Source organism: Cervus elaphus, chromosome 8, assembly GCF_910594005.1.
Source record: "Cervus elaphus chromosome 8, mCerEla1.1, whole genome shotgun sequence".
Lineage (NCBI taxonomy): Eukaryota > Metazoa > Chordata > Mammalia > Artiodactyla > Cervidae > Cervus > Cervus elaphus.
Genome location: NC_057822.1, coordinates 42,914,361 through 42,933,840, shown reverse-complemented (window position 1 = coordinate 42,933,840; position 19,480 = coordinate 42,914,361). Strand labels below are relative to the sequence as shown.

At 38.2% G+C, this 19,480-nt stretch overlaps 1 protein-coding gene across 1 annotated transcript in view; it reads right to left on the bottom strand.

Annotated features, from left to right (window-relative positions):
- Window positions 1–19,393, bottom strand: part of WDR12 (WD repeat domain 12) — a 28,386-nt gene extending 8,993 nt beyond the window's left edge. Inside the window, exons 1-8 of the mRNA XM_043910362.1 lie at window positions 18,949–19,393; window positions 14,749–14,843; window positions 11,850–11,944; window positions 10,876–10,982; window positions 9,824–9,939; window positions 8,943–9,097; window positions 7,735–7,780; window positions 5,426–5,511 (exon numbers count right to left, since the gene is read on the bottom strand). Coding sequence (XP_043766297.1) covers window positions 5,426–5,511; window positions 7,735–7,780; window positions 8,943–9,097; window positions 9,824–9,939; window positions 10,876–10,982; window positions 11,850–11,944; window positions 14,749–14,843; window positions 18,949–18,989 — 741 coding nt within the window. The 5' untranslated portion in view covers window positions 18,990–19,393. The remainder of the gene's footprint in view (window positions 1–5,425; window positions 5,512–7,734; window positions 7,781–8,942; window positions 9,098–9,823; window positions 9,940–10,875; window positions 10,983–11,849; window positions 11,945–14,748; window positions 14,844–18,948) is intronic.
- Window positions 19,394–19,480: the final 87 nt, after the last annotated feature.

The following is a 19,480-nucleotide window of genomic DNA, read 5'->3' as shown; positions in this document are numbered from 1 at the left end:
ATCTTGAATATGTATTAGTTACATATTACATTTATTTACCCAAACTCAAAAGCTATACACCAAAAAGAGTGAATTTTCTTGTGTTGTTCAGTCGCTAAGTTGTATCTGACTCTGCGAACCCATGGACTGTAGCCCGCCAGGCTCCTCCATCTGTGGGATTTCTCAGGCAAGAATACTGAAATGCATTGCCATTTTCTTCACCAGGGCATCTTCCTGACCCAGGGACTGAACTCGTGTCTCTTGCATTGGCAGGCAGATTCTTTACCGCTGAGCCACCAAGGATGTAAATTTTTTAAAAAGAGGTAGAAAAGTCAACCTTGGCACTGTTAACTGCAAACAAACTTCAGTAGAATGGAAGGGAAAGTGACTCAGTTGCATCCGACTCTTTGCAACCCCATGGCCTATACAGTCCATGGAATTCTCCAGGCCAGAATACTGGAGTGGGTAGCCTTTCCCTTCTCCAGGGGATCTTCCCAACCCAGGGACTGAGCCCAGGTCTATTATTATTATTCTACTGAATTTCTCCAGTATTATCCTGGAGAAAAGCAATTTTGAGAGAAAATGTGGAAAAACTCTTATCATATGTTAATGTATTAGTATGAAACAAATGACCATTAAATGAACTGATTGAGTGTTATTCGTGTTAAAAGACGTCAAATACTAGAAAGAAATCTAGAGAGAAGATAACTATTTTTGAAATTTGTCTTATTTTGGTCTTCATAACCCAACTTTTCCTGTTATTTCTGAGTTTCACTTCTAATAGCTTCTACTTTTTCTCTGCATTCACACTTTGGCTAACTGGTACCAGAGTCCGAGCTTTTTGGCCTCTCTTAGCTTTCGACATACCTTCTTCACTAAGCTTAATCATTTTCAGCTTTTGATTTAAAATGTGAGACATGAGACACTGCCTTTCCCTTCAACACCTAGAGTCCACTGTGTGGTTTTTAACTGGCCTGATTTCAATATTGTTGAATCTCAGGAATAGGGAGGCCCAAGGAGGGAGACAGAAATGGGGGAGCGGCTTGTCAGTGGAGCAGTCAGGACACACACGTTTACTGATTAAGTTCACTGTCTTACAGAGGCATGGTTCATGGCACCCCAAAGCAATTACAATGGTAAGGTCAAAGACCACCGATCAGGACTTCCCTGGCGATGCAGTGCATAGGAATTTGCCTGCCAATGCAGGAGACGTGGGTTTGATCCCTAGTCCGGGAAGATTCCACATGCTGCAGAGCAGCTAAGCCCGTGCTGCAACTACTGAGCCTGGTCACCTAGAGCCTGTGCTCCACAACAGGAGCGGCCCCCGCAGGCGCAATGAACAGTAGCCCTCTGCTCGCTGCAACTAGGGAAAGCCAGTGCAGCAACGAAGACCCAGGGTAACCATAAATAAATAAATAAAATTCTATATAAAAAAAGATCACAGGTCACAATAATAATATAATAATAATTTAGAAGTCTGAGGATTTCTCATGGTGGTCCAGTGGTTAAGGACAGTGGAGGACAGGAAAGCCTGGCATGCTGCAGTCCATGAGGTTGCAGAGTCAGGCATGACTGAGCAACTGAACAGCAACCAGTGGTTAAGATGCTGCGCTTCCAATGCAGGGGTTGCAGATTGGATCCCTGGTCAGGGAACTAGGATCTCACATGCTGCTCGGTGCAGCCAAAAAATAAATACATTAATTTTTTAAAAAATGTCTGAGATATTGTGAGATTTATTGATATAAAAATGTGACACAGACAGGAAGTGAAAGAATGCTGTTGGAAATATACCAACAAACCTGCTTGATACATAATTGCCACAAAGCTTCAATTTAAAAAAACACATTATCTGCAAAGTGCAATAAAATGAGGTATGCCCCTATATATGAAGTATAAAACTAGATGAAACTAATCTAAGTGATATAAGTCAGAAGAGTGATCACTTTCAGGAGCCTACTGATTTCAAGGGAGCCTAGTCTTCTAGGAGGTGTTGGTAATTCTTGATGTTTTGCTTTAGATAGTGATTACTTGAGTATACACAATTAAAAATTCATTGAGCTGCACACTTCACTATCTGTATGCCAACCTTTAATTAATATAAAGATTAAAAAAAAGCTACCTTATGAGTAAAGAATTTTGATAATTCAAGAAGTCTTTTTCTACTCAAGATATATTCTTTAAAGGTTGATCAGGTATATGCATCAATAAATTGCCACTGGCACATTATCCAATTGATAAGGCATTTATAGTTTTAATTTGTCCTATAAGAAAAATGATAAGGAAGCTGAGTTGCCAATCATTCCACTTGCAATTCAGCAGTCTATGTTTAAATGTATAAATTGTAAATCACTACTTCCAATTGAAAACAGTAAGTGCTACTGTTTATTGCAGTTTACCTGAGTTTGATGAATCATCTGTGATCACACTTTATTCCTCATTTTCAACAACTTTATAAGTTATCTTTTTGACTATAAGAATTAAGGTGCAAATGTGTACCTAATTCACTGCATATCCATTAAAGCTGTGAGATAATGAAAAGAAAAAAACATGATTTCCTACATCGGACTCAGTATTGTTCCTCTCATTAAGTATATTAATTCAGGTCAGATCATAATAAGTATCCTTCTAAAGGAACAGAGCAAATAAGAATATGAATGAACTTTCTGAGTGTAATTTAATTGGATATACTAGTGAAATGACAGAATCAAAACTTCAAAACTCTTGATTCCTAGTGATTTAGGAGATGTACTAGAATTACATCTTTGATGTATGAAACATTAATATTACTACTTTTTAAATTGAAGTATAACTGATTTACAATGTTTGTTAGTTTCTGGTATATAACAAAGTGATTCAGTTACATATTCTTTTTCAGATTCTTTTCCATTATAGTTTATTATAAGATACTGAATATAGTTTCCTGTCCTATATAGTTAAGACCTTGTTGTTTACCTAGTTTATATATAGTAGTCGGTATCGACTAATCCTAAACTCCTAACTTGTCCCCTCCAACCACCACCTTTTCCCTTTTGGTAACCATAATTTTGTTTTTTATGTCTGTGAAACATTATCATTAAACAGTTAGGTAATGAGATTCTTAACTTTGTGCAAGCTCTAACAATTAAAAGATCTTCCTTTAAAATTCACCATGAGACCAAATAAAATAGCTAAATAACCTACCAATCTGTAAGCCTAGCTTTTTGTTGTTGTTTAGTTGCCAAGTTGTGTCCAACTCTTTACAACCCCATTGACCACAGCACAGCAGGTCTCCCTGTCCCTCACCATCTCCTGGAGCTTGCCCAAGTTCACGTCCATTGAATCGGTAATGCCATCCAGCTATCTCATTCTCTGTTGCCCTCTTCTCCTCCTGTCTTCAATCTTTCCTAGCATCAGGGTTTTTTCCAATGAGTTGGCTGTTCGCATCAGGTAGCCAAAGTATTGGAACTTCAGCTTCAGCATCAGTACTTCCAATGAGTATTCAGGGTTGATTTAAGATTGACTGGTTTGATCTCCTTGTTGTGCAAGCGACTCTTAAGAGTCTTCTCCAGCACCACAGTTCGAAAGCATCAATTCTTAAACCTTCCTTATGGTCCAGCTCTCATGTTTGTATATGACTACTAGAAAGACCATAGCCTTGACTATACGGACCTTTATCGGCAAAAGGATATCTTTGCTTTTTAACACACTGTCTACGTTTGGCATAGCTTTCCTGCCGAGAAGCAACCTTCTTCTAATTTCATGGCTACAGGCACCATCTGCAGTGATTTTAGAGCTCAAGAAGAGGAAATCTGTCACCGCTTCCACATTTTCCCCTTCTGTTTGCCATGAACTGATGGGACTGGATGCCATGATCTCAGATTTTTAATACTGAGTTTTAAGCCAGCTTTTTCAGTCTCTTCCTTCACCCTCATCAAGAGGCTCTTTAGTTCCTCTTTGCTTCCTGCAAAGAGGTATCATCCACATATCTGAGGTTGTTGATCTTTCTCCCAGCAATCTTGATTCCAGCTTGTAACTCATCCAGTCCAGCATTTCGCACGATATGCTCTGCATGTAAGTTAAATAAACAGTAAAGTTTTGTTGTACTCCTTTCTCAATCCCAAACCAGTCATTTTTTCCATATAAGAATCTGTTATTTCTTGACCCACATACAGGTTTCTCAGGAGACAGGTAAGATGGTCTGTTCCCATCTCTTTAGAATTTCCCACAGTTTGTTGTGATCCACACTGTCAGAGGCTTTAGCGTAGTCAATGAAACAGAGGTAGATATTTTTCTGTAATTCCCTTGCTTTCTCTATGATCCAGCAAATGTTGGCAATTTGATCTCTGAGGTTCCTCTGCCTTTTCTAAACCCAGCTTAAACATCTGGAAGCTCTCAATTCATGTACTGCTGAAGCCTAGCTTGAAGGATTTTGAGTATAACCTTACTAGCATGGGAGATGAGTGCAATTTTACAATAGTTTGAATATTCTTTAGTATTGCCCTTCTTGGGAATTGGGATGAGGATTGACCTATTCCAATCCTGTGGCCACTGCTGGGTTTTCCAAACTTCCTGACATACTGAGTGCAGCACTTTTATAGCATCATCTTTTAGGATTTTACATAGCTCTGCTGGAATTCCATCACTTTGCACTGGCTTTATTGGCAGCAGTGCTTCCTAAGGCCCAGTTGACTTCACACTCCAGAATATCTGGCTCTAGGTGAGTGACCACACCATTGTGGTTATCAGGGTTATTAAGATCTTTTTTGTACCGTTCTTCTGTGTATTCTTGTCATCTCTTCTCGATCCCTTATGCTTCTATGAGGCCTTTACCATTTCTGTCCTTTAGTGTGCCCATCTTCGGATGAAATGCTACTTTGATATTTCCAGTTTTCTTGACGAGATCTCTAATCTGTTCCCTTCTGTTGTTTTCCTCTATTTCTGTGCACTGTTCATTGAAAAAGGCCTTCCTGCCCCTGCTGTTCTCTGCAACTCTGCATTTAGTTGGGTGTAACTGCCCCTTTCTCCCTTGCTTTTTTGCTTCTCTTCTCTCCTCTGCTGTGCACACCACTTTGCCTTCTTACATTTCTTTTTCTCTGGGATGATTTTGTTTGCTGCCTCCTGTCCACAGTTCTTCAGGCACTCTGTCTATGAGATCTGATCCCCTGAATAAAGCCATGAGGCATGCCGTGCAGGGCCAGCCGAGACAGACAGGTCAGACTGGAGAGTTGTGACAAGATGTGGTCCACTGAAGGAGGGGTGGCAAACCCCTTCTGTATACCTGCCGTGAGAACCCCACGAACAGTGTAAAAAGCCGAGCTTAATGCCATTATAGTCAGTGACTCAAAATGCAGCAGTTTCATCATAAAAATTTATTAACCTACCGAAAGAAAGTCTAGTTACGGTTGAAGCACCGAGACAAAAGGAAACCAAATACAGTACAGTGGCGTCAGCTCTCACAAATGCTTACCCTCGTGAGTCCCAGCTGCTCTGTTTTCTGTTTCTTCCTTGGTCGATTTGTGGATTCTTCCATTTCATCTTCTTCATCTGTAGGAACTATATCATAGAGAAGTAGATATGGTAAGTTTAAAATTTAAAGTAAATATTAATTACAAACAATCTCAAAGGATTCTTATATTTCTGGGTATATACTTCATGGTATCTCAACTGGTTAGGAATGAGTATTTTTCTTTATTTTGGTTAATGGAAAATCCTATCTAAAAACAATACATGGGTTACCAATCATCCAAAAGGAGAAAGCAAAAAATAAAGTACATTAAAATCCTAAAACCTAACCAGCTTGGCATCTTATAAAGATTATCATTATGGACCTTCATCAGTTTACCAGATCTATGAACAGTTGCTTACTACTATAGTTGTAGAAGAGTTTTGACAAGAGTGTATTTATATTATAAAGGGAATGACATGGTAAATAAACACGTTGAAAGGACATACATTCCAGCCATCTTTATTTTTCTTGACTATTTCACTTTTATTTTTACTGCATTTAAAAAAATTAATTTATTTATTTTTGGTTATGCTGGGTCTCCATTGCTGCATGGGCTTTTCTCTAGTTGCAGCGAGCAGGGGCTACTCTCTGGTTGCAGTGTGTGGGCTCCAGGGTGTGCAGGCTTCATGAGGTGTAGCTCCTGGGCTCTACAACACAGGCTTCGTAGTTGTGATGCATGGGCTTAGTTGCTCTGCAGCATGTGAAATCTTCCCAGATCAGGGATCGAACCCATGTGTCTCCTGCACTGGCAGGTGGCTTCTTTACCACTGAGTCATCTGGGAAGACCTATTTCACTTTTCTATCAATAAGTTAAAATTGTTTCATAGATAGCATTTTTTTTTTTCCCCCCCAAAACTAAAAACTTTGTTATCCACCATTTGGCTAGGTAGCAAACCCAGATAAACAAACCATAGAGTTTAGTGTTTTCTAACTGTTTATAAATGTCATATGCTTTTCCCAAAATGACTATAAGCATCTTAAGGGTAACAACTATTCATATATATGTCATCTACCCAGCACTATCAAAAAGTATTTCACAAAAGGAAAAATTCCTCCATAAACGTTCTGCCTCAAAACTGCTTGCTTTAATGAATTTTGGGAAAAAAATCAACTAAAATAGGTTTGTATTTCCTGCCATCTTACACATAACTATTTAAAACTGTTTAGGCTTTTCTTGATTATCTTCCCCTCCCCGACTTTACTTTGTGAACTGAATTTAGGGTGGTGATGGCAGTTTAGTCTCCAAGTCGTGTCTGACTCTTGCGACCCCCATGGACTGTAGCCCACCAGGCTCCTCCGTCCATGGGATTCTCCAGGTAAGGATACTGGAGTGTGTTGCCATTTCCTTCTCCAGGGCATCTTCCTGACCCAGGAATCGAACCCGGGTCTCCTTCATTGTAGGAAGATTCTTTACCAACTGAGCTATGAGGGAAGTTGTACAGTAGTAATAGAGCAATTTCCTCAAAAGTTAGCAGAGGTATTCTGTTAACCTATGCAATAAATAGTTCTGTACTACTATTCTTTAAAACATATGTGGGTTTTTTCCCTTCTTTTCTTCTAAAAGTGTCTTCTTACTATTATCAAGGAACGTTGCTCTATGAGTCCCCCTTTCTCCTCTAATTGTTCCTTCTAATCTATGTTTTCAAAGTAAGAAAGTTCAGTAAAATTGTATTTAAAAAATGAAACTAGGCCACCTTAACTAAGAAATTTCTCTAATACTAAAGTATCAATATGATTCAGAAGGTTAGTTATTTCCAGGTTTCTGAATAAGGGAACTCTGAGAACTAAGGCAGTTACGTCCCACTGCATCAACCGTGTTACTGATACTTGCAGGGATTCAGTGACAGTGCCCAATAAATAAGGGAGTGGTGGGGCAGACAGACAGAAATTACTAATTTCTGTCTCTACTACAGTTACTTTGTTTTGGGCTTCCCAGGTGGCAATAGTGGTAAACAACCCACCTGCCAATGCAGGAGACGTAAGAGACTTGGGTTTGATCCCTGGGTCAGGAAGATACCCTGCAGGAGGGCATGACAACCCACTCCACTATTCTTGCCTGGAAAATCCCATTTGGATTCTGGTGGGCTACAGTCCATAGGGTGCAAAGAGTCGGACACGACTGAAGCGACTCAGCATGCATATAGTACTTTGTGACCCAAAAAGCCATGGTCCAATATTTATGGCAAATTATGGGCTAAAAAGTCTTTTTTTTACATTGTAATTCTTAAAATACCACTAATAAGCGAAAGTAGAAGAAATATTTCATTTACCTGTAGACCAAATCTTTAGCATCTTATCCCAGGAGCCACTGCAAAACTAAAAAAAATATATATGAAGGGAAAAACAGGATGAAATATAATCCATCATATTATTTGCCTTTTTTTTCTCCTGCTATTTAACTTGAAACGTTTACTTTGCCGTGAAATCCTTACTACTATGGCATCGTCTTTCTGCTGGTCTTCCTAATCTCTGGGAAGCTGTATCCTCAATCTCACAGCAGTTTATAGAATCACCATTCTTACTCGGCCTGTACCCTGGTCACGGTTGCTTAGATCAGGGTGGGCAACTGACCTACGCTGTGCCAGTAAGTCTTTTCCTCCTTCAGAGCCTTTTTGGGGAAAACTTGTGTTCCAGAGAGTTGAAGTTATTCATTTCCCAGAGACAGACAGTACAGGGTGTAAAACCTGAGAATAGTGAAGGCTAGGTTTTATTGCCATGTAGGGAAAGCCAGTTTGAGGTGAGAAAATGAAGTCAATATGGGGAGACAGGAGGAGGAGGTGTGCCCCATGTAAGCCTCTACTCCACTGGTTCAAAAACGATCATCACCCTGCTCATGATGTGATTCATCACTCCCTCCTTGAATCTTTTAAGCTAAAAAATTTCAGGATGCGTTTCTGTCTCTTATAGCCAAGAGACAGGGAACAGTTAATTCACTTAAACTTGGACTCAACAACATGTAAACCTTCATTATGGCTCAAAATGAATACACATCAATCTTTGAATGCAGAAATGTCATCTATCATGCTAATTGGCAAAGAACTATTGAAGAAACAGTCTTAAATCTAGAATACTACATTGTGGTTTGGAGAATTTTCAGATGAAGAGTTTATAACCCCTCTTAAGTAAAAACTGTGTTGCTCTCATGGTTTGTTTTAACTTTTACCATTCTGTCATGATACAGAGTAGATCGGCAATAATTGTAAAACAGCCTCAATTAACGCCAGCTTCAGTGTATGCCAAGTCTTAGGTGGTCAGCTAGACATTTTCAACTGATGACAGCACTATGAGTAGTTAAAGGACTGCAAATGGCAATCACTGATTTAAGAAGGTTACACAAAGAAATTACTTGGTTACCTGAGTTCTTAAAATCTTTGCAGTTTATGTAGGCCGATCACAGTGACTTTATGTAGAAAAGAACTTACTCGCACAAGAATCTCAAATTCTAACTGAACACAGCACCAACATAATGACTCCTTACTTTGGTTCCTGTGCTATCCACCGCGATGGAATCCACGCTGCCCGCATGGCCCCGGCAGCAGTGCAGGGCTTTCACCTTGTTCCTCTCTGCATGCCACTCCCACAGGAGAATAGTCTGGTCCATGGAGGCGCTCAGCAGCAGGCAAGACAAGTTGTCTTCAGAAAGGAGAACACAAGAAACAATTTAGGGAGGGGGGATCGGGATGGGGAATACATGTAAATCCATGGCTGATTCATGTCAATGTATGGCAAAAACCACTACAATATTGTAAAGTAATTAGCCTCCAACTAATAAAAATAAATGGAAAAAAAAAAAGAGAAACAATTTAGTACAAAAATTTTACAGTGTTCTGAAACTAAAGAACTAAGTTTTTTGTGGTTGTTGAGAAAGATGTTAAAAAGGCAAAAGACCTCATATAGCCACCTTTGAAAAAAAGCTAGCTTATGGTAAGAAGGGAAGATTCCTCAAAAATACTATAGGGACTTCCTTGCTGGTCCAGTGTGTTAAAACCCTGCAGTTCCACTGCAGGGAGTGCAGGTTTGATCCCTGGTCAGGGAACTAAGATCCTGCATGCCATGTGGTGCAGGCAAAAAAAACCCCAAAAAAACTATAAAAAAAGATACGCATTTAACACACTCACTATTAACTTGAAAATGTATATTATGAGACATAATTTTAGGATTCACTTCTACTGATTCATGGATTTAAAAAAAATATGTCTTTTCTTAAACACTGGGTATTTGAAAGTCCCTTTGAAAGTCCCATAATAACTAAGGCATGAGACATTTCCTATCCTGTCCCAATTCTGCCCCAGCATTGAAAATGGCTTATTTCCAATTCCCTATCTAGGATTCCTCTCAGTTTAGGCAAAGAGTCCTAACCTTTTTTTACCCAGGCCACATCTTTTACAACATCTGTATGTCCCACAATTGTCATTATTGATTTTCCTTCCAAGGACCAGATCCGAGAAGTCTTATCGTAAGAACCAGTCAAGATCCTATGAGGAGAAAAAAAAAATTCCTATGAAATATAAAAAGCACCTTTTTCAAACCCTGAAATCAATTTTATTTCTAAAGCAATGATAAAGTAAACCTTGCAGACTATATTTTCTAACCATTAATATAAAGATTAAGACTTCAAAACACACTAGAATAAATCAGAAGATGTTACATTTGGCTTTTCCTCACCTCCTAAAAATAAAAACATAATCGACAAACCATAAATTTGATTTTTACTATTATTGTAAAATACTACCACTCCCAGGGAAGCTAAGCAAATTGTTTGAAAAGCCTAATAGTTCTTTGTGTTTAACCAGTGAAAACCATTAAATAGAAAACCAGTAGAACCATTTAAAGTAAAAAGTAAAACCAATAAAAACATAACTATGTAATAACTCCGGGCAGACATTCATTGAATGCAAACTCCTACTATGATCCATTCTTGATGTGTTTTTCTACAAGTAAGCCCAGTAGGGTTTTGCTCTAAACCATTCACACCTTCTGATTCCAATCTGCTCTTTTCAGCCCTAAAATAGCATGATCTGCATCTTCAGGGTAGAAGGTTAGGAGATCTTTGGCTAGAAAAGGTTTTTTTCCCCTCTATGAAACAAATTATATTCTTAGTCTTAAAAGCAACATAATCAAATAAATGCCCTAAGAGACACAACCTATTTGGAAGATAAATGTCACTATGACATCTTGAGACAGAAAAGAAAACCTATTAATAGGTATGTTTCTTCTTGACTATACTAAATTTAAAGGTCTTTGGCATGGTGACGAGATAATATGTGTGTGTGTGTGTGTATAATATAGATAAATTACTTTCACAAAGAACAGGCAATCAGAGAAAAATATTCACATATTACATTTAAAATAGATATAAGAAATAAATGAAAAAAAATAAAATAGATACAAGAACATTCATCTGGCAATACCATTCCTCTGTCCCTTCTATCGCACTGATCCAGTCATCATGGAACATGCACTGTTCTGGCTGAGGGGCAGTGTACTTCTCCACGTACTCTAGTTCCACAACTTCTTCCTAGTCACAGAGAAAAAGTAGAAATCCAGCAGGTGGTGCAGTTTTTAAATGGTACATTATGAAAATAAAGGAGCCCCAGTTTAACTTATCTCCTTCATATAATTCCTCTTCCAAAGTCAAAAATTTTGGAGCCATACAGAAAGTGAAAAACTTTATTTGACCTAACAGTATGCTAAGAGTAACATTAAGAAATACTAATGATCTTGGAAAACTTATGCTTAAGGTGGAAAAAAAGAATACAAGAAACTATAAAATCATAAAAGCATACAATTTAATGGATACAGAACTTCTCTTTAAGATGATGAAAAAATTCTGGAAATGGACAATGGTGATGGTTGCATAGCACTGGGAATGTACTTAATGAATTGTACACTTAAAAATGGTTAAAAGATAAATTTTATGTATGTGTTACTATAGTTTCAAAAATTGCCCTTAATTATAAAAGCAATTATAAATTATATTTTAAATTATAAAAGCAATAATAAGGTAAGTTTGACAATTAGAGGAAGAGGGCAATCACTAAAAATCACATAAACCCAACCCACAAGCTTATATATATATATACAATCATTTTATACACCTTTACTAGTAGTAAACATATTTGCTTGATATGTTTCTTAGTGACTTCACAAACATGAAGTTTTCTTTCCATATTCATTTATCTGCATTCTTTGAATAATTTTCTTCTCTTAGAAGAAAATAGGGGATTTAAAAATTGAACATACAGAAACCGAGGTTCAAATTTTTGGGAAAAAATAATCAAAAGGCTCTTGGTTGCTGTAGATTCAGGTTGATTCTAAATGGAGTTTTCCTACATTATCTGGTAATACTTTCAGTGAAACAGAGCAGGTAAACATTTGAACTTACTGATGAGATGTTTTCCAGTTCCATGTGTTTGAACAAGGGCATTCGTAGAAACTGGCCCTTGATGAGGAAATCAAACTCCACATGTTTGTGGAACTCTACAGAAAATACGTAACAAAATTATAGTATTAGGACCTGAAGTGGTATTGGCAGACATAAATGAGAGACCCCAAAACAAACAGGTACCTGTTATCCCAGTGTGGCCTCCAAGTTTCCCTAGACTTTCCCCATGGCACAACAGGACCACGTATTCCAGTATATTATGTGATTTAAAAGAACAGAAATACTTTGCTCTGTTGGTATTAATATTTTTACTGTGGATAGTATAACCATTTTGAGTAAAGAAAACCTTTGTATTCTATGAAAAATCCCCAAATACACAAAAGTAGAAATAACATAATGAATCCTCATTTGCATCTTTTGCCAACTCATGGACAATCACCTATACTCCTCCCCCTACTCTCCTGCTGGTTTATTTAAAACCAAAACTCAGAAATGATATAATTCCACCTATAAATGCTTCAGTATGTATCTCTAAAATATAAAGACTTTTAAAAAGTCACAGTGTTAAAAATTTTAAATTATTTATCTTAATATAATAAAGCCAGACAATGTTCGCATTTCCTTGTTTTCTAAGTGTCTTTTTATAGTGAATTTTTTTAGAACTGGCATCCAAAGTCCTCACATTATATTTGATTAATATCTTTAACAGTTCTCCATCCTTTTTTTCCTCTGCCTTTTATTTACTGAAGAAATTGGGTCTAATACTCACATTCTGGCTTTGGTTGTTTATATCTCCAAGGTATCCCTTAACATGTTCCTCTACCACCTACATACAACCTGTACATTCAGTTCAGTTCAGTCGCTCAGTCGTGTCCAACTCTTTGCGACCCCATGAATCACAGCACGCCAGGCCTCCCTGTCTATCACCAAACTCATGCCCATTGAGTCAGTGATGCCATCCAGCCATCTCATCCTCTGTCGCCCCCTTCTCCTCCTGCCCCCAGTCCCTCCAAGCATCAGGGTCTTTTCCAATAAGTCAACTCTTCGCATGAGGTGGCCAAAGTATTGGAGTTTCAGCTTCAGCATCAGTCCTTCCAATGAACACCCAGGACTGATCTCCTTTAGGATAGACTGGTTGGATCTCCTTGCAGTCCAAGGGACTCTCAAGAGTCTTCTCCAACACCACAGTTCAAAAGCATCAATTTTTCAGCACTCAGCTTTCTTCACAGTCCAACTCTCACATCCATACATGACCACTGGAAAAACCATAGCCTTGACCAGACGGACCTTTGTTGGCAAAGTAATGTCTCTGCTTTTTAATATGCTATCTAGGTTGGTCATAACTTTCCTTCCAAGGAGTAAGCGTCTTTTAATTTCATGGCTGCAGTCACCATCTGCAGTGACTTTGTACATTAGGCAGACCTAAATGCCTGAGTAGACTTTGAGTTTACTTTTGGCAAAATATTTACACACAGTATTGTTTCCGATTGTATCACATTAGGAAGCACGCGGGGGCTTCCCAGGTGGTGCAAGTAGTAAAGAACCTGCCTGCCAATGCAGGAGACATAAGAGACACGGGTTCGAGCCCTGGGTTGGGAAGATCCCTTGGAGGAGGGCATGGCAACCCACTCTAGTATTCTTGTCTGGAGAATCCCATGGACAAAGGAGTCTGGCAGTCTAAATCCATAGGGTCGCAAAGAGTCAGACACGACTGAAGCGTCTTTGCACACATGCATGAAGCGTGCTACCTCACTGTGTCTCTTTTTACGATATTAAATTTCTCCGAGTTCAGAGGATGTCAGTCTGTTCCCATCTATCACAATGTTCTTTGTTAGCCTTTGACCTAATAAATGGCTTTAGTTGAGACTGATGATCAATTCTTAAATCCATCACTTCATTTGGAGTTATGAAATGCTAAAAATTCTTCATTCTATCTGATTTATTAGCTATACTCTTTTTTAAAGAATTCCGTCTCTCTGTCTTGTTACTTCTAAAAAATCTGCATCACAGAATTAGAGAACAAACTTATGCTTAACGGGGGGAAGGGACAGTTAGGGACTTTGGCATGGACGGGTACACACTGCTCTGTTTAAAATGGATAGCCAACAAGGAAATACTATATAGCACATGGAACTCTGCTCAATGTTACCAGGCAGTCTGGATGGGAGGGGAGTTTGTGGGAGAATGGACACATGTATATGTGCAGCTGAGTCTCTTTGCGGTTCCCCTAAAACTATCACAAAGTTGTTAATTGGCTATACCCCACTACAAAATAAAGTTTTTAAAAAAAATCTGAATTATTTGCATCTTTAACTCAAAAAGCAATTACTCAGTTATTTGATTTATACAAAAAGATATATGAATGTTCATCTACAATTTAGAAAACTATGCAAATATCTGCTTGCGTGCTCAGTTGTGTCCAGCTTTTACTTGGGTAACAACAAAGAACCATATACTAGGATTGCGAAGCATCTGTTGCAAGAAAATAATCCTTATCCTAGTTCGAAAGAGTTTTTCAGCAAGTAGGATATACAACATCTTTGAAATGTAGAAAACTATGCATCAGAATCTCTATATTGTATCATGATGAAAACGATAGGAAATGTTATACGAATATCTATCAAGAACTTTTACCCTAAAAATCTTTATTTCTAAATCTCAACCATCTTCTCTCCATATTGCCTTAAAGCAGATTAAACTGATTTTTTTCCCTAAAACTTATTTGAAAGCATTTTTCAAAGTATCATGTAGCAGGGAAATCACATGTTATAATTTATACATTTTGCCATTATAAAATGCATGCAGTATTATAGAATAATGCCCCCAAAGGGCTATAAATAACAATGTGATGCACTTTAGTCATTTTGCCCTCCCCTAACTTTTCAGGGTATATACCTACCATTTTTGGCCTCCAACAATTTATTGATGATGTTACTAAGGTCAGCAATTTCAGAGGCTGCAGGTATGGAGAAGGGAACATCATCTACCGCATATCTACAAAAAGGAAATGATACATCAAATCAAGTCTACAAATATTTTAACAAATATGCATTTATTCATTCAACAAAACATTTACTGGGTATCTAATACATGCCAGACATTTTGCTACATGGGGTTAGCAAAAAATGAATTAACCTGTGGTCTCTGTACTTGAAAAGGGTTTACGTCTGGTAAACAAATACAAGGAAACTGTTTAAGAACAATGTCATAGTAATACATAAAATGAGAGAACAAGGAAGCAATAGGGTATTTCAAACAGAGAAAAGGGTAAGAGAACAGAGTCTGAAAGGATGCATAAAAAAAAACAACACTCTTACACTACACCTAGAAAAGTGAGTTTTCCCTGGGTGACATGGGGGAAGACAGAAAGAAGGGGTGCAAAAAAGCAGCATACACACATAAAAAAGCTAAGTTATTAAACTGCCCAACCAACCTATTCCAAAGTGTTATTTTACTTGACAGTGACCAAGGATAAGGCTAAAGAGATGTGCGTGGAGTGGCTTGGATGCTGTGTGTAGCACTTTTGACTTCTTTCCTTAGGCAATGAGGAACCACTGTCTAAATCAAATAACATCATCAAAATTTTGTTTAGTTAGATCTCTCTTGGGCAGCACTGCAGTGACTAGATTAGAGGCACCCACAGCAGAAGGCAGATCAGAAATTCTTGTAAGAGAGAATGGGAGAAAATTCTTACAAATCACATATCTGACAAGGAACATGCATTCTGGAAAATATAAAGAACATTTATAACTCAATAATAAAGACAACCCTATTTTTAAAATGGGCAAAGGATCAAAATAGATATTTCTCCAGAGAAGACATACAAATGACCAACAGGCACATGGAAAGTTGTTGAGCACTGTTAGTCATCAAGGAAATGCGAATCAAACCGCAAGGCGTTATCACTCCATACCCACCAGGATGTTTACAATAAGACAGATATTAAGTGTTGGTGAGTAAATGGAGAAATTAAACACTTATTCATTGCTGGCAGGAATGTAAAATGGTACAATTGCTTTGAAAAAGTCTGGCAGTTCCTCAAAAAATTAAACATGGAATTATCACTTGACTCAGCAACTCCATTCCTAAGTACATACCCAAGAGAAATAAACACATTATGTTCACACAAAAACTTGTGCACAAATAGTTCGCATTACCACTATTTTTAATAGCCCCAATACGCGAAAACAGCCTAAAAGTCCATCAAATGAACAATGAAAACAAAATGCGGTCTACCCACACAGTGGAGTACTATCCAGCAGTAAAAAGGAAAGAAGTGCAACATGGACAAACCTTGAGAAACACCATACTTAAGTGAAAGAAGCCAATCACAAAGGGCCACGTATTATATCATTCCATTTATATGAAATGTTAGAGACAAAAATTAAATTAGTGACTGCTCTGGGCTGGGCTATTTGGGAGTTTCTGGAAGGGTGGGGGAAAAGGGTAACAGCAAAAGAGTGATGAAAAATGTTCTAAAATTTTCTGTGGTGATAGTTGCACAATTCTACAAATATACTCAAAATTAGTGAATTGAACACATCAAATGTGTGACATCTACTATACATGAATTACATCTTAATAAATTTGTTACAAAAACCAAAACCAAAAAAAATCTCCATAAGGTCTGAATTACGGCTTTATTTGTGCGGAAGGTAGAACTTACAGGGCTCATCAAGTCTATAATAAATCTCTTTCTGCAGCAAAGGGAGTGGGGGGAAGAGACTTCAAATCTTGTTAAAATGTAGATTCTCAATCAGTAGATCTGAGGTACAGTCTGAGATTGTGCTTTTGCTAACCAGCTCCTAAGTGATGCTGGCCTTCAAACTATACTTTTTTGAGTAGTAAGGCTATGGTTATATATTTATCATGTCAAAAAAAGTAAGGACTTATTTAGTTTCTCCAAAAGGTAACAGAACTTAGAAACTAAAAAGTTTTGGTTTACTGTTTTGGTCAGTAAGATGGGGGTGGGGGGGAAGAGAAGCATAATTCACATACTTATATATGAACATACATGCATATGTAAATTATATGCATCAGTTCAGTTCAGTCACTGAGTCGTGTCCGACTCTTTGCGGCCCCATGGACTGCAGCACCCCAGGCCTCCCTGTCGATCACTAACCCTCGGAGTTTACTCAAACTCATGTCCATTCCGTCGATGATGCTATCCAATCATCTCATCCTCTGTCATCCCCTTCTTCTCCCGCCTTCAATCTTTCCCAGCACCAGAGTCTTCAAATGAGTCAGCTCTTCGAATCAGGTGGCCAAACGACTGGAGTTTCAGCTTCAGCATCAGTCCTTCCAATGAATATTCAGGACTGACTTCCTTTAGGATGGACTGGTTGGATCTCCTTGCAGTCCAAGGGACTCTCAAGATTCTTCTCCAACACCACAGTTCAAAAGCATCAATTCTTCAGTGCTCAGCTTTCTTCACAGTCCAACTCTCACATCCATACATGACTACTGGGAAAACCTTAGCCTTGACTAGATGGACCTTTGTTGGCAAAGTAATGTCTCTGCTTTTTAATATGCTGTCTAGGTTGGTCATAACTTTTCTTCCAAGGAGTGTCTTTTAATTTCATGGCTGCAGTCACCATCTGCAGTGATTTTGGAGCCCCCCAAAATAAAGTCTGCCATTGTTTCCACTGTTTCCCCTTCTATTTGCCATGAAGTGATGGCAAATCTTAGGAAACTAAGAGCATGGCATCCGGTCCCATCACTTCATGGCAAATTATATGCCTATCTGAGAATAAATCTACTTTCCCCATTCATTTTACTGATCAGAACATATTATATCAAAGGGAGAAGAAAGAAGTTTAATTTCTAGATTTTGTTAACTTTTGGGAAAATCTAAATATATAAACAAACACATACACACATTTGGCATTTATCCATTTATCACAGCAATTTAAATACAGTTGCAGTTGCTCTAGTATTTCTTAAAACTTCGTGTGAATCAACAATAATCTCCATAAACCTTTTAATTAGAAGAAATACAGCAGTCATGCTATTGCATCACCATATTCCTTTATAACTATTTAGACTAAGTATATATACTCATCTGTATTGATAAGACAATTCATATATGCTGTATGCAACAGTACAAGAGGTGTGAGTATGATTTACCAGGTCAATTCATAAAACTACAATCAAAAATGTAATCTTAATTGATGTGGGAGTTTAGTTTTTAGCTGACATTAACTTGTTAATACAGCTTATATTTATTATTTATCATCAGTACCAGAAAAACTAGACAAACATTTGTTGACTGAGTCAATCCAATTAGCATAATGTAGTCTCTACCATCAGGAGACTTACAATATAGCTGAAGAGACCAGGCAAACAAAAAGAAAAATTAATAGTGTATAATTAGGTTTCAAACGATTGCTATGTATTTACAATATAGCTGAAGAGACTAGGCAAACAAAAAGAAAAATTAATAGTGTATAATTAGGTTTCAAACGATTGCTATGTATCTGGGGACCATTTGTAAAATTGGTAAAGTGTTCAAATACATATACGTATACACATACAGGTATATATATATGTATACACACATATATAACATGCATATGTATATGTGTAGATATATGTATATAAATACCCAAAATTATAACTGAATTGACTTCACATTCTTATCAAAAATCAGTTCTACCAACTTCCTATTGGGAGCTCCACCTTCTAGCCTGGTTTAGAAAAACATCATCTATCACCTACTTAAGAAAATGAAGTTCATGTTTTCAGACACCACCACTAGCCGCCAGCCTCTAACGGTTTGGTCAGTTGTTCACTGCTCAGTTGCATAATGCACTTCATTCAGGAAGCACACCTGAAACCCTTCAGGTCTCTCTAACCTTGCAATTCAAATTATATACAGCCTGAGAAGCTAGGCAGAAACGACGGGTGATTCTTAAGTCCTCGCAAGGTACCGCAGAAAACGCGCTTAAGCGACGAATCCAGTCAAAAAGGAAACAAGTCAATTGACGGCAAAGACAACCAGGGATGCACAAGGTCACACGGAAGAGGTCCTAGGAACGAATTCCGGGGGCCCGGCGCGGGGGAGGGAAGAAAGGGAGAGACAGGGAGTACGTTCACTTACTTCTTGTTGTCAGTGAAGAAGCGTGTCTGGAGCTGAGCCATGGCGTACCTAGACAAACGTATGGGTAACAGTCAGACTATCCGCACTCTGGTTTTCAGGACTACAAAAACAGGGATCTCAAAATGAGGCTGCACGTGTCAGAGAAAAGATGCACTCGATCCCAGGGCTTCCGCTTTCTTTCCCCGGGCCTCAGCCAGAAGGCACCACGAGGCTGCCCTTCCTCAAGATCCAGCCCATAAACATCAACTACCTATTCCTAGAGTAGGAGTCATCGATTAGTGAGGCACAGTTTTAAAGGCGACGCGTCTCTTTCAATTTAAAAAAATATATATATATTTAAGCTTGCGATCAATTATGGAGATAGAAGCACGTTTCAAACCGACTTCTCTCCGTTTGAAATGTTAACATGCTATCCTTAGTCGCGATAATTCAAACACAGCTCCTAGATACTACAACTCCCAGAAAGCAGCGCTTCTCAGATGATGTAGCCACTGGGAATTGTAGTCTTTTTTACCACGCTTCCCTCAGGCTA